Source organism: Astyanax mexicanus, chromosome 19 (genome assembly GCF_023375975.1).
Source record: "Astyanax mexicanus isolate ESR-SI-001 chromosome 19, AstMex3_surface, whole genome shotgun sequence".
Lineage (NCBI taxonomy): Eukaryota > Metazoa > Chordata > Actinopteri > Characiformes > Acestrorhamphidae > Astyanax > Astyanax mexicanus.
The window spans coordinates 9483718-9500727 of NC_064426.1; the positions used below are offsets into that span (position 1 = coordinate 9483718).

The following is a 17010-nucleotide window of genomic DNA, read 5'->3' on the forward strand; positions in this document are numbered from 1 at the left end:
GTATTTGAGTGCAATGTCTTTGAAAATATAATGTCTTTAAAATTTTCGATGATGTTAATGGGATGTATGTACTAAAGAAAAAATACTAGGAATTTACACTATTAACATGTCTTAATTACACATAAATCAATTGTGAAAGCAATCGATGACCAAAGAAACAAGTATAAAGACATCACTGTCATGCCAAAAAATGTATCTCCCTTTTTACAGTTGTCTCAAAATTATTTTATGTTTAGAACTTGTTTTCCTTCTCTTGTATAATTGTAGAGTCACTATCTACATAAGCAACATAATAGATAGCCAACATGTAGTAAAATTAATCATGACATTACTTTTACTATGCCGATTTTATTAAACAAATTGTGAAAAGTGCAAGGTATTATACTGGCTACATAAATGTAACAAATAGCTTGCTTTAAAAGAACATAAAATGTAAAACAAACAAATATTTAATATACCATATAAATGCCATTTTAAGGCATTAAAATAAACATTATACGGAAGCGTTATTAACACTTTAAATTACCACTGCAATGTTTCATTTTATTTACAATGTTCATTTAACAGGAATAGTACCGGCGAATTTACTATGCGTTTGACCTTCATCGCTAAGGCGCACTAAGTATAGCCTAGTTTATGTAATTGTCTTTTTTTAAAACATAAGGTCCAAATGTGCCATATACCATGCACCATTAGATTGCAGCAGATGTTATAGAGCAAACAGAAAATGACTAGCCAGTATTAATAAGTAAATGTCTATAGTAATATTGCATCTGAAAATAATCTAAACATTACAAGAAACGTTTCTTCTGTTGGACACCTTGCACTTTTCCCTTTTAAAATAAACACAAGATCTGGAGCTGACAGTTTATGCAGTTCAATCTCTAAAATTCATCAGGGTTTCATGAAACTGAATTTCATATTCTTGCAATTAAACAAAATCCTCCCAACCTAGAAAGTCTTAGCAATAATCTGCAGACGTTTGTTAGAGTTTATTGGAATAGTTTCTTACCTGAAGACACGGTCACCATCGTTCCTTTCCCCCAGTAGGGAAAAGGTAGTCACAGTGAGATACTATCCACCACTACCCGTACAATATACTGACACCACCCAAGAGTTCCTAAAATGTCCTTAATGCACTGAAATACTGTACAATCATTGTGGGCAATATACTTTCCTTTTAAGGTTTGATGTTTGTTTCTAATAAATGTATTTTTTTTTAAGTCACAATCATTCATTTGTTGTGTTTTCTAATGCACTTTATTCTATACTTTTGGGCAAAATATAATTTAAAGGTTATGCCTAATATTGTCTGTTATCTATTTGAACTTCTTTCTCATACTCTCTCACTAATTAATTTATTTTTAGACGTTTTAACAAACCAAAAAGCACAGAAAATAATAAGATGGAGCTACTTACCTGATGAAACAGTCACTTGAGTTCCTTTTCCCCAGTAGTCAAAGTAGCACCGTGGTTGAAGCTGTGGAGTGACTTATTAGCAGTGTTGCGCACGTTACTTTGAAAAAGTAATTAGTTATAGTTACTAGTTATTTCTCCAAAACAGTAAGTGAGTTACTAATGGAGTTACTTCACTATAAAAGTAACTAGATACCAGTAAAAGTAACTATTTGCGTTACTTTTGTTGTTTGCCCCGTAAAAAAAATTAACAAAAGAAAATAAATTATGTAATTACTATTATTATTTGAAAAAAAAAACGAAAATAAACCCAAAATGTTGACAAAAATATAATCTAAAGAATTAAAAAAAAAAAGAAATGAAAACTCCAAACGACCAAAGAAAATTACTAAGACTTGTAATACTGAAAAAAAAAAAAAAACGGAAAAACTAAATCCGCATCTGGGGATTAAAACAAAAATAAACCACACTCAAAGGAAAAATGTATATATAAACAAAACAAAAGAATGGACAAAAACAACAATCCATTAAAAAACTCATTTAAAACAATCACAGTCTTTCTGCTCAGAATAATAAAAGTTTCGGTTAGTTTCAGTTTCAAATCATGAAAACAGCTCACCAAAACCTCAACCTATCTTTTATATGTGACAATATTTGATTAACTTACAGGTCCTTACTTATTTTTTATTTAACTGAACTTAGTTATTCGTGCTGAATTCAGCTCCACTGCGAAAGAAAGAGAGAGAGAGGCGCAGCGCATTTTGCCTGATTTCTCTTGATTAATTAACAGTACATTTGTTGGCTTTAGTTAATTTAATAATATGAATTTAACTACACTTGTCCGACCTTATTTATTTAAACGTTTTTTTTTTTAGAAGAGAGATGTTATTCTGCGCGCAATGCCGCGCACGCTGCGCCAAGCACCACTTTGCGTGTCTGACATTTTAGAGTGCTGGAGGAGATTTTAATTCATGAATTAATATATTTAATATATTTAATCAATTTGCCCTGGTGATAAGAAATAAATGCTAACGTATAGCTTTATATTTCTGTGTATATCAAATGTTTTAAGTGTTATATAATTGGCGGGCAGCACCTGACGCTGACAATGTGCTTTATTTTTCAAATATAAAAGTGAATTTCAGTTAAATAATAGCAAAATTAACTAAAATAAATTTATGTTCAGTCAAAGTCATTTTCTCTTTTAATTTTCAAAAACTGCAGCATTTGAGTGAGAAAAAGCATCTGTTGAATTTCTTAAACAGCAGAATGCCTGTCTGCTATATTAAGTTACAGTTATTTAGTTTGTGTTCTAAACATAAATATAAATCCTTTTAACTGACAGAAATAAATATAACTAATAATAATTTATAGTTACTGTGCAGATTTTTAAGTTTATTTTATTTTTATAGTTTATTGCTGAAGGCTTTGGGTGAGCTTTATTTTTCTGTGGTAAAGAAATGATGGTATGGGGGATTTTGGAGAGCTGGGCGCATGGTGATCAATCACGCAAAGCTTTTTTCTGCCGCCAAGATAGAAACACGCCAGAAATTTACCTCAACACACATCATTTTCAGACCACCACGCCCATCGGCGTTAATATATTCCAAAAGTCCAACGCTATTTTAAGGACGTGTGGGAAATGGTAACGGCGTTATAGTTACAGTCAGAGTATTTAGTTAGATTACTCCTTACTGAAAAAAGTTAAGTGTTTAATGACGCCGTTTATTTCTACATCACTGCTTATTAGTGTGATTGCAGTAAGGCAATCAAAGTATTGTTCTTCTTATTTTTATTATTATTATATACCATAGCAACCACCCTGGATACCATATTAACACCTTAGCAACCAATTGGACTTACATTTTTCATACAAATTTTGTAAAAGTGCGCGTTTTTGCCCATCGACAATGAATGGGGAGACTTTGCACGCCCGTGTACATCACAATTTTTGAAATACGAAGATGAAACCAATTGAGATCCTATAGAACTTATTGAGTTCTTTCCGAAAATATGCTGCAAGAAACATTACGATGTACGGTTTTGTACAATTGTGAAGTGGCCCAATAGGAATAAATGGGGCCCGTCGAAGGACTACAGCTAGATCTCCAGTACTGTGAGTGTATGGAGGAGCTATAGGATAAAACAGCAATAGGTCAAAAGTTTGGACACCCCTGCCCCCCAGCCAGTGCACCAGTATAGTGTGTGTATGGAGAAGCTATTGGATAAAGCAGCTATTGGTCAAACGTTTGGATACCCCGCAAGGCCAGAGCAACCTAGCTTGCATAGCATTTGCACATTGCGTAGCACGTTTTAATCTCATTTATGCATAAAAATGACCTAGTGACCACCTAGCAACACCATAGCACCCACCCAAAATACCATAGCAACACCTTAGCAACCACCTAGCAACACCTTAGCAACCACCTAGTAACCACCTAGCAACACCTTAGCAACCACCCTGGATACCATAGCAACACCTTCACAACCACCTAGCAACACCTTAGCAACCACCTACCAACACCTTAGCACCCATTTAGCAAATAGTAACCACCTAGCTACCACTTAGCAACACCATAGCAACCACCCTGGATACCATAGCAACACCTTAGCAACCACCTAGCAACAACTTAGCAACCACCTAGCAACAGCTAAGCAACCCCCCAGATACCATAGCAACACCTTAGCAACAAATTTATGGCAACACCATAGCAACCACCCCGGATACCATAGCAACACCTTAGCAACCACCAGGGAACACCTTAGCAACCACCTGGGAACACCTTAGCAACCACAATTGTCGTACGACTTTTCCCCATAGAAATGAATGGGGCGCCCACCCTTCAATCTCGCACACCAGCGGCTCTGCGCCCGGAACCCTTTCTCTCCCCTGCTCCTCCAGTACTGTGAGTGTATGGAGGAGCTGCTGTATGGAGCAGATACTGATCAAAAGTTTGGACACCCCGGCACCCCAGCCAGGGCTTCAGTACTATAAGTGTATGGAGGAGCTATTGGATAAAGCAGCTATCGGTCAAAAGTTTGGACACCCCGGCACGGCCAGAGTAACCTAGCGTCCATAGCAACGCCATGTAACACAATATATCGCTATTTATGCAAATATGTTATTTAGAAACCACGTAGCAGCCACCACGAATACCATAGCAACACCTTAGCAACCACCTAGCAACTGCTTAGGAACACCATAGCAACCACCATGGATACCATATCAACGCCTTAGCAACCACCTAGCAACTGCTTAGGAACACCATAGCAACCACCAAAGATATGATAGCAACGCCTAAGCAACCACCTAGCAATACCTTAGCAACCACCTAGCAACTGCTTAGCAACACCTTGACAACCACCATGGATACCATAGCAACACCTTAGCAACCACCTAGCAATTGCTTAGCAACCACCTTGCAACTGCTTGGCAACATCATAGCAACCACCATGGATACCATAGCAACACCTTAGCAACCACCTAGCAACACCTTAGCAACCACCACAGACACCATAGCGAGCACATAGCAACATCATATCAATGAACGTTAGGAGCCATTTTAGCTGCGCAACCATCCTGCGTTTCCTTAAGGAAATGCACTTTTCTAGTTATTATTATTAAGGCCCTGTCCCACTGCGATTGCGTCTAATTATCCACTAAAGTACGTCCAAATTTATCAGAAAACACTGCGTCCACTGAGTGAACGCGCTGCGTCCAAAATATAGGACGCAAAATTACGTCCATATTCCGTCTAAATTGAAGTTGGACGCCAACTTCCAAATTTGTACGTCGACTTCCACTTTTTGGACGTCGACTTCCAACTATATATGGTTGTTTTTTCAAGTGAATCATCATTTCTTCTTGAGCTACAAGAGAGAGCACATCTATTCTCTTCTACACAACCATGGACCACAGATTCCTTGCAGTGATGGTGCAGCAGCAGAACATACTCCTCCATGTGCTGGACCAGACCAGGAGGAGGAGGAGGCGGCAAAAAATATTTTTATGGACGTCGACGTCCACCTGTATGTGCCGTCCAAATATCCACTAAAATACGTCCGTACTGCGCCTAAATATCCACTAAATTACGTCCATATTAGTCGCCATCTATTCCGAAAATTTTGGGAGGTACCAAAACCACTTTTGCGTCTAAAGTGGACGGCAACGTCTAAACTACGTCCACTTGGACGGTGCCGTCCAAATATCCACTAAACTACGTCCAGATTGCGTCTAAATATCCACTAAATATCCACTAAACTGCGTCCACTGAAATTTGGACGTACTTTAGTGGATATTTAGACGCAATCGCAGTGGGACAGGGCCTTTAGTGTGATTGCAGTATGCTGCTACACTTAAGAAGTATTGTTCTTGTATACAGCTTTCAGATTGGACGTATGTTTTTTGTAAAAACTTCGTAAATGTGCACTTTTTTGTCCACTGAAAATGAATGGGCAGAACATTCCACGCCCGTGAACGTCACAATTTTTGAGAGACGAAGACGAAAACCAATCGAGGACCTATAGAACTTATTGAGTTCTTTCTGAAAATATGCTGTACGAAACGTTACGACGTACGGTTTTCGTACAAATGTGGCCCATCGAAGGACAGCAGCTAGATCGAAGGACTACAGCTAGAACTCCAGTACTGTGTGTAATGGAGCAGCTATAGGTTAAAACAGCATTAGGTCAAAAGTTTGGACACGCCGGCCCCCCAGCCAGTGCACCAGTATAGTGAGTGTATGGAGAAGCTATAGTATATGTATATATTGTGTATGGAGTTTGCACACCCCAAACGGCCAGAGCAACTTTAAGTGCATAGCTGATTGATGTATTTGCACGTTGCGTAGCACAATTTAATCTCATTTATGCATATACATTACCTAGTAACCACCTAGCAATACCATAGCAACCACCACAGATACCATAGCAACACCTTAGCAACCACCTAGCAACTGCTTAGCAACCACTTAGCAACACCTTCCTCAGTGTAAATTAATGCATTGGGGGAGTGTGCAATAGACGGCGTCAGTCAAGTTGTTCCAGAATGTGCCTCAGCTTATTGTTTGACGTTTCGGGAAAGTCTTTGGCGCTAAATGTAAGAACATGAGCGTCTTCTCTAAAATCCACTCCACTCTGAGCAGCACATAGTCATCTGTAACTGCCCCAACCTCAATTTGTTGAATTAAAGTTTTTTTTATTTCCTCTTTTATCCTGTCGCAGAAAGACGTTTCTTCTGGTACAGCTCCAAACGACTGCTTCTGACTGGCGTCTCAGCTCCGCCCCAAATTCGGGAGAGTGTTCTGATTGGACAGAGATTGATTTTAATTTTGGCACACTTACAACGCTGCGGTTAGACAGTATGTAATTGCTGTGCATCGTGATTGCTTTACACGTTCACAGCGCCACACAGTGGAAAACAGTGCAGTTGTGAGGTGATTACATTTTAAGTGCAAGTGTGACACTAATTCAGCATTTCTTTCTTTAAATACAAATCTACACACACTGTTTTCTGTTCAGAGATTGGGCGACATTAAAGCATTGCATTGGAGCTATAGACCACTGAAGTCGTGTCCTCATTTTGTAGTCGGGGCCATGTTGTTTATGCCCATATCTGGGGTTCCGTGTCTAAGCGGTCCATGTAAATGGCGACTTTGAATGGGCTTTTCAAAAACTGGCCTCTGTCACGTTCTGTGGTAAATAAATATGTCAGAACCCTGTTTGTTTTATTCTGTGTACATTTACCTCCTAAATATCACTGGATCCTCTGATTTTCAAGATCGTTTAAGAGGAGTAATTAGAAAAATGCTAACTTTAGGCTAATGCTTAACTGATGTCACAGCACAGCGGCTCGAAATGACACCGCATACCAACAGTGAACTCCGGTCAAATCACGTTTTGGATTATTGTGCTTCTTCACAGAGGATCATTAAAGCATTTAAACAGGTGAAAACTCTTTCAGTAATGTTAAGCAGGGTGATGTTTAGCAGTGTAGTCTGTGTTAGAGCTTTAAAAGGAAGATAAGTGAAAGTGGCTCTCAGTTCAGCAGTGATTCCTTGCAGGTTTAATATTTATTTAATTACAGTCATTAGTTTATACTAATTACAACACCTGACCCAAATAATCAACTAACAACTAACTACCTGCCCTCACTGAGGCAACAACGAACCAGAAACACCAATTTATTTAACTGCATAATAAAGATGGTAAATGTTAAAACATGTTACAGCTGGTTCTGGAGTATCACTGACCGGTTTTAGTGATTTTATGCTGTGACACTCTCAGCTCTTCCAGTAAGCTCTTCCATTTAGTTAATTAGTTGGATCAGCTGTGTGTAAAATGCTCCTAACTTACGACCGGAGTTCGCTGGTGTTACGCCGAAAACAGTCCCCTGCTAATCTCTGCAGCTGCGCTGGGAGGTCATTTCACGCCGCTGTAGCATTAGCTTAAAGTTAGCATTTTTCTCATTACAACTCTTAAACGATCTCGTAATTCAGAGGATTCAGTGATGTTCAGGAGTAAAATGTACACAGAATAAAACGTACAGGGTTCTGAACAGATTTATTTACCACAGAAGTGTTTTTGAAAACCCTATTCATTTTTCTCCTAGGGAAAAAACACTTAGACATGGAAGCCGTATGAGGACTACAGAATGACGCATGACTTCAGGGGTCTATTGCTTTTCATTGTGGCACATTTTCCTCACATCCGTGTTTAAAAGCAATCACGTGAGTATTACATTTAAAGGAGGAGTTCATGTTTAAAGTACCTTATGGTGAAAAGCAATACAGCTGTGCCTTGTTTACATTTCAAGGTGTATTTTATTCAATACTGGCACTAATTTAATAATAATTTAATTTAATAATTTGGTTTTAAAAATGCAAATAAGTGTGTATTGTTTTTTAATAAAGAGATCAAGTGCAATGAAATGTAATGTAATAGTAGTTTTGCATTTCATTTTGGCACTTATACTGCATGTTAGTGAGGAAAAGCAATGCATTTTGTGGATGCATTATTTGCATGCATTATTTTGACCTTCAAGTTAGCTAGCTCGCCACTAATGTTTGCCGGCTCATTACTAAAATAAGTATGTTAAGTATGATAAGCTAGCTGGCCGCAAAAGTTAGCTAGCTCTCTGTTAACTAGAGATGGACCGATCAGTGTTTTTGGGGCCGATTCCGATCGCCGATCATCTTTCATCCCAATATTCGATACCGATATTGGGCGGGGCCAAATGCCACATTAATGCCACACAGGTGCCAGGCAAACTTGGTACAGATTCCACTAATTACATCCACGCCTAACCAAACACTCGGAATCTACGCTGATAGTAAATAAACAAAAGAGTTTTACTGACCAAAATAAATGCTTTTCAGGAGAGATATAAGTTATGTGTAAATAGTTATAAGACACCAGAATTTTTATATTTATATGCCAATACCGCAGGAATGTATCCCAACATCAGCCGCCTCACAGCCTGTTTTTCGGAGTTAGCTTACTGCTTAAAATAGGTCATGTTTACTGTTAATATATAACTAATAATATATTATTTTATTAAGAACAACAGTAATCTAGAGCTGTTGTTCTTCCAGCTAGAGTTGAGATTGGGCTAAAAATCCAGCCTGACTCTGCCTCTCCTCATAAACTGTTATTATGAGCGCAGATCTAATTTAAACTCCGCAATAAAACGAAGCTTTTAACTAAATTTCGAAATAGTTGGAATGAGCGAAATCTGTTTTAATGATGTTAATAAACAGTACAACACAAAGAAGACTTTTATATTTTACGAAACTGACTGTGCTGTGTATTCTCCACAGCGAGGACGTGAATCACTTATCTAACCAGCCTGTACTGATTTCTGTCCCCAATAAGCCTTTAAATAACCTCTAATAGACTTTAATAGTCATCAGTAGCCTTCTACAGGCTTACCTGAAAGCTGTGTCCACTAAACCGCGCAGTTATAAACATTCTGAGGTGAGCAGCGTGCAAACTGCAACGTGCCTTTAATTTTATCTGAGCGGATAGTCCAGTATATAAGGGGCTGGAGTGTGAGCGCACAGAAACTGCAGTGAGGAGCGAAAACCTATGCATATCCAGCTCTAAAAACACTGACTATAGTCCCCTGCTGTTGTTAGCTTGTGAGCTACCTAGCTTCGTGACTGATGCGGCTGTTTGCTGCTGAGCTTGTGAGCTAATCCAGCTCTGTGACTGCTCCTGAGGTTAGCTGCTGTAGAGAGCGGTATTATCCTGTTATTGTGGTTTAAACATTTTTCTTTTCACTGTAAGGCGCATTAGTCCTACACATGAACTGCAGAAACAGACGCTCTTTGCCTGTAGCCCGTGGCTGGGCTGTAGCTCTGTGACTGGTGTAAAGACAGTGGGGCTTGTTTTGCTGCTGCAGCTGCGGCTAGTGGTTGGATGAGGAACTGCAGCTTCCTGTAAGTGAGCAGTTTCTCCGGCCATCCACACACAGCTCTGATAAACTGCTCAACCCTAAACTCCTGAATCGGATCGGCTAAAATGAGAGGAATATCGTCCGATCACCGATACCGGATTTTGGCAAAAAATGGTCCGATACCGATACACTGATGATCGATCGTTCCATCTCTACCGTTAACTTTTCCCCTCGGTAATGTTAGCTAATTTGTCGCTAAAGTGAGTAGGTTAGCTAGCTCGTCACTAATGTTAGCTGGCTCTCCGTAACCCATAGTTCTCTCCCTGGTAACGTTTGCTAACTCGCCACTAAAGTTTGTATGTCAGCTAACTCACTGCTTATGTTAACTAGCTCTCTGCTAACCTTAAATCTCTCCATAGATTAGTTTGTCTAAAATGTAATACCTACAGGAAATGTACAGGAAATTTAAGACATTATCTACCTGGATTTTAATTTAAGACATTTTAAGATTTTTTTAAGAACCTGCGGGTAAACATACTGGTGTTCCTTGCTCTGAATTTGTCTGACAGTTACATTAAAAATACATTTATAGCAAGAGCTATAGCTGAGCCATCTGTGTCTTTTATCATATGGACACTACTCTGAGCTAATGTGTGTTTTACAGCATATCGTTGCTGTCCAACGAAAAACACTTATCTCCAAAACAGCAACTTTACAGGAGAGAGAAAAAACTTTGTAAACTTTTAATGGAAGTCAATGTAAAAAGAGTTTATTTCAGGTCATTTTGAAGAGTTTCTATTGGTCCGTTCATGTATAAACTTCAGCACAGTGTAAGGGACAGTTTGTTTGTTTGAATTATGTAATAAACGAAAAATCGTCAAAAATGGAGATAAGTGTTTTTCATAGGACAGCGTCGATATACAAATATGATCAGAAAAAATTATCTGTTAGTGCCTTTGTGTCCAGAGTTTAAAAAAATAATGTAAATGTTACTTTAATCTATTTGTTGTTACTTTATTTTTTGTATAAATGTCTGTTTAATCCCAGGGTGTTTGTGCTTTATTTGTTTGTTATTTAGGATGTAAAATATTTTTTTATATAGGAAGCCCAATGTCTGTTCTCAATAATAAAATGTAAGCTTAACTGTAAAATAATGTGATAGTAATACCCTAGTATTTTATTACTGTGGCACACTGTCTTAAAGCTCATTTAGGAGCCAAGAAGCACTTGAAAGGCAAGGCACTCATGCAGCTGTCCAAGTGTGGCATCTCAAAAGGCATTCACTTCCTCTTTAAGGTGGGATCATCACAGCTGTTATTGTTCTTACTGAGGTAAAAGTACAAATTCAGCATTTATAAGGAATAAAGCTGCAGTACTTTTACATTCATTTTTGGATACATAGAACTAACAAATTTTGCATCATAAATGAAAACATGGTAGTATTTTTATGAACCCTGATATATTCATGATCTTAGGACACTAATGAAACTGGCCAAGTTTGACTGCTTCAGTTACTTGCTGTGGTGGAGGAAGCGTGAAGACTCTAAAGCTTCAACAGGAAACACCTGCATTACTTACTGTACATCACTCCCTCACTAAACACTTTATTAGAAACACTATCATTCTACTGGGTAGGGCCTTTGTTTACTCTTTTCTTTAATTCTTCGATGCATGGAAGCATTTCTTTCTAAAGATTCAGGTACATGTTGACATGATTTCTTTATAAAATTTCTGATGAATCTGTACTGTGGGGCCTCATCATATTAGAAAATCTCTTTAAAGATGGTGAAATATGGTCATGAAGTGATGCACATGGTCATAAACACAACTCAAATAGTCTGTGGCACTATTACTGATTGGTATTCATCAGTATGCCAATAAAATATTGCTCATACAGTGTATCACAAAAGTGAGTACACCCCTCACATTTCTGCAGATATTTAATTATATCCTTTAATGGGACAACACTGTCAAAATGACACAATTAAAAGTAGTCTGATTGCAGCTTATATAACAGTGTAAATTTATTCTTCCCTCATAATAAATATATAGCCATTAATGTCTTAACCACCAGCAACATAAGTGAGTACACCCCTAAGAGACGACACCCCTAAATGTCCAAATTGAGAACAGCTTCTCATTTATCCTCCAAATGTTATGTGACTCGTTAGTGTTACTAGGTCTCAGGTGTGCATAGGGAGCAGGTGTGTTGAATTTTGTAGTACAGCTCTCACACTCTTTCATACTGGTTACTAAAAGTTCCAACATGGCGCTTTATGGCAAAGAACTCTCTGAGGATCTCAAAAGACAAATTGTTACGCTACAAGAAGAACTTAGCTGAAACTTAGCTGCAGTACAGTGGCCAAGATTTTTAAAAAGCAGGGTCCACTTAGAACAGACCTCGCGTTGGTTGTCCAAACCCAGCAGGCACAAGACACTTCTTGAATTTAAGATGGAAATAAAAAATTTATATCCATCAAAACCGGACATTAGCAGTCAGATTTCTTAAAATCCATACTGAAAATGCGACATTCTAAGCAAAAATTGGATTGTCAATATCAGACCAAAGTTATTCATTTTTAAGAACAGTTAAACTTTACCAATGTGTGGATTAAATGGCTAATACAACAACAGGATATGAAAACCGTTTTTTTTGTAATGTAATTAATGTGCTTACCTTGTTTTTGAAGTGGTATATTCACAAAATAAACATAATGGGGCCCAACATACTGCACGTAGGCATAAATGTTGACACATTACTCAAACATTTAATAGTCTGTGTATGACCTTATTGTCATATTTTAGATAATGTTTTATTTTTGCCATATGTCTATAGTGTTATTCACGAAAACACAGATCATTTCCAAAACCTGAATGTTTTATTAAGTAGAGAATTTTTTATTTATAATTAATTAATAATTATTATAATTTAAAAATATATAATTAACAATGTTTAAGAATATAAAAAACAAACAATTTTTTTTATTTTAAGCATATAGCCTTATTTTATAGCCTTTATTTTAAGCTTATAGCAGTCTGCGCTTAACACACTCTATGAAGCCGACACACGTGTTGTTTCTATCAACAACTAACTTGAATTAGCTCCATACCTCTGACTGTCTTTTGCATTGGACAGCTCACCTTATGTAATGTTTCTCCTCACTTCAGAGGGCTTTATTTTGTTGGAAAAAAGTGGTGGAGTTAACAATATGTGTTAAAAAAAACACACATACACATGTGTATATGTATATATATATATATATATATATATATATATATATATATATATATATATATATATATATATACATATACACATGTGTATGTGTGTTTTTTTAACACATATTGTTAACTCCACCACTTTTCCCCACGATTTTTTATCCTTTTTATTGAAATCATCTCTAATATGTATTTCCTCCTTTAAAACAGCTATAACGTATTTGTATCAGGCTACAAACAGGGCTGCTTTATAAATTCATGCAACGCAAAAGCATTTGACACTGTTTTACTCTTATTTAGTGTGTGCATACTTATATTACTTTTAGAATGTTTTACACTTACTTTAATCTTGCTTAAATTGCAAAGCTTTCACTTGTTTGAAGGCTTTTTAATTTTAAACCACAGCATTGAGGCTACAGATTCAAACTACTATGCAGCCTTTCAACACAGCTTTTACCTAAATATCTAAAATGCTATGATGTAGCCTAAAATAAACACTTGCTGCTCATCCCACACTTCACAGTTTGCTATTTTATCAGAATAAGGGGGCATGTTTGCCAGATTTTGGTAGTATGCAAGTATGCAAATACCAATTAATATTGATACTAATCAATCGCCATTGCTCATCATTCTCATGTAATGGAGCTAACGTTACCTCCATCACCTCCCTGTGTTACCTTAACGTTACTAACATTATTATAAATGCTCGTATATTGACATATATATATGGTATCACAATATTCTTCCAGACATAGATACTGCATTGTTTTTGTAGTATTTAGCATTATATGTAAGAATAAATATTTAAATGTTTTGACCCCCAAACAGTTGTTTTTACCCCTTTAGGGGGTTTAAAGTCTTAACTGGGGGGGGTCTGACCCACTGGGAACGACAGGAACTCAAGCTGTCAACGTAAAATAACAGAGTGGGGTCAGCCGATGCCGATCGCCAACTTTCTACACAGGCAGTCACTACAGACAAATTTCATGTGGTTTTCAGAGTAGCTCAAAAATATATATGAAGCTTCATGGAGTGGGTTTCCATGGTGAAACAGCTGCATCAAAGCTACGTCAACAAATAAGGCAGGCTAGTGTGTACTTCTGGCAAAACAGTAAATATGTGACGAAGTCAACATTTTTAAATGTACTATCACTTTTTACTTCAGTATTCTGTCTGTGTAAGAACAAACATGATAAAGAGAAGAAATACATAGTTTAAAAACAATAACTATGACATGACACCATTTGTTGTTAACATTTAAAGTTATATATTTAGTGTATTCTGGACTTCCCCTGTCTGCCTACAACATTAAAAATTAAGTAAAGAAAAATAAGTACAACAGTTAGTTCCGACCTCACAATCTGGTTGGTTGAGAAGTGGTCTAGCCATGCTGATATATGTGATAACATCACGGCCTTCTCACACTTAACTTGTATCACTCCGCCGACGCGTTGCCGAGTAACGGCATATACACACAGGACATCCGCAGAAGCGTTAGCTTAGCACAGACTAGCGCTCAGCCGCGGCACACTCTCCTTTTCGTGGAAAAAAGGGAAAGAAAATCGCTCGGTTTCTGCCGTCTGACAGCCAGAACGCTAACCAGCCAGGCTAAACTAAGTTAATGCTGAGCTAAAGCAAGCTACGCTAAACTAACCACAGTCCAGCCAGCTAGCTAAAAACAACACGACCCAGCAAAACAAACAGAAATGCTCAAAAATGTGCAGCTTTCACCTGAAGTCGACTCTACAGAGCAGGAGAGGAGAGTATTAGCGTTATTTCACGCTCCTAACGTTACCATCTTCACTTATTCCCAATTTTGCTTTCAAGCTAACTTTCGTGGTGTTAGTCTGTTTAAACCATGCATCAATTTGTAGTTAAGTTTCAGTTCTGTTACAGTTGTTGTGGATCTACGGAAGGCAGAGTCCATATTAAAGCATATTTAAACTGAATTTCTTAAAGTTCTTTGATTTATTTTCTTAATTAATTTTGTAAAAAAAACTGTTGTATAAAAGCAATAGAACACTCGAGGACGTGTGTTATCACGAATAACATCACGGCTGTCATGATCTACAGTACTCGCCTTCAGCTCGTGCCTACGATCGAATCACAGCCTTGATGTTATTCGTGAAAACACACTCCCTCTTATGTTCTATTGCTTAAAAATATATCAGAATTCAAGATGAAGGGACAAATAGGAATGCTCTAGTTTTATAAAGAAGATTTTAACTTCTGCTCTAAAGCACTACTACTGCTCTACTGTAGTTATACTGTATACACACCTGCTGGAATGCAACTTTTTTTTTTCTACATATGCTTCTGTATCGGAGTTAAAAATACTACAAAAAATATTGAAAAAGAACCACATAATATGAATTAATACAGAATTATTATTCTTATATTAATCTTTGGGAAAAAAAAAAGAGACTCTTATGTTTTACACTTCTGTTGGAGGTTGGTTGATGTAACCATAGACTGTATATAGGTTTTTCACAGTATCTGTGAAAAAAAATTGTGCTTTTATTTTGAACTACAGTTTCCTGCACCAACAAGGCAACTGCATGTTTTTTCATTAATTATCCATCCAGGCTCACAGTAGCTTCATAGGAGCTTGCATGCAGCGCAGGAGGTAAGCAGAGCTGAGGAGCTCTGTAAAATGTCCTTTTTTTTAAATCAAATATAAGTATTGGTTACTGGCAAAATGAGGTCTTATATCAGTTCTAGTTACACTTCTGTGTATTTGTAGTGAGTATTTAAGCATATTTTGCAGAATAATTAATTATTTCTGCCCCGGTTGGGTTATCAGCATTAAGTTACAGCCGTTTTGGCTCCAAAACAGTACAAGCCTGAAAATATATGCTCATGTGCTCTATTTTCCTTTAATCCATATTTTGTAGATCTATATGCAGTTGCAGATGCTTAATGATTTATTTAATTAATGTAAATGTTCTGTCCTGTTATATAAAAAACTATTTTTAAAAAGGGAAAAAAAGAAGTAAATGAGAGAAACTGAATCTTAAAAAACTATACAGACACATCTAACTAAGACTAAGCTGCACATTTTATTAAAATTTCTTATTTTAATATTTTTATTTCTTTTAATGCAGCAAGTGTGTATTCAGTGTTTTTAATACTGTTTATGTGTACGTTAAGTGCTCCAGAGGAGCTTGCATGCAGCGCAGGAGATCCGTATGCAGTTGCAGACGCTTAATAATCTGATTTATTTTTCATGTATGTGCAGTGAATAAAGAACAGAGGAGAAAACAAGACATGCCTCTCTGCATAATCTTAATATCACTACAAGGTTTCACAAGCATACTAGGGCAGCAGACAAGCCGCCACCCTCCATTTAAAAATAAAAGTTCATGCCTGATTCAACAGTCAATAGTGCATCAGTGTCAACAGCAGGTTTTTGTAATGGCTTGAATCATTGTGATCCCCTACACACAGCGATACAAGCAATGACAAAAAACTACGCATTATCCCCCAAAAATTTGTATCTGTTTTGCTGTTTTTTCAAAAGACTATATTTTAAAATATAAAGGTTAATACAATGTCCATGCATTTTTCTATGAATTATTATTTTTGTTATTTCCATTGGGATCAATAAAATATCTAGTAATATATCTATCTTTAGATTGTATATTTTCATTTTATGGAAGTTGGTACTGCAAGATGGATACATTTGTATTCACTTTAGACTGCAATTTACCCATCGGCCCGGTAAATATGTTATGCAATAAATTTAGATCAGATGCTTTTAGAACATGTTTACATTTTGAGTTGCTCTTAATAAGAGTTTCGTGCATTTAAACAATATATTGTGCACTAATTATTACTAATAATAAATATTATCTATTTAGACTGCAACAAACAAACATTGACTAAACATTTAAAACACTCATAAAACAAATGCCCAGTGTTATTTTAGCCATTTCAGTTTTTGTCCTAAAAGCAACAATGTTGTACAGTCTTTTTGTAAA

At 36.8% G+C, this 17010-nt stretch overlaps 1 protein-coding gene across 1 annotated transcript in view; it reads right to left on the reverse strand.

Annotated features, from left to right (window-relative positions):
- LOC125784523 (immunoglobulin gamma-1 heavy chain-like) overlaps positions 1–17010 on the reverse strand; it is an 83517-nt gene that overhangs the window by 18807 nt on the left and 47700 nt on the right. Inside the window, exon 4 of the mRNA XM_049468270.1 lies at positions 1420–1470. Coding sequence (XP_049324227.1) covers positions 1420–1470 — 51 coding nt within the window. The remainder of the gene's footprint in view (positions 1–1419; positions 1471–17010) is intronic.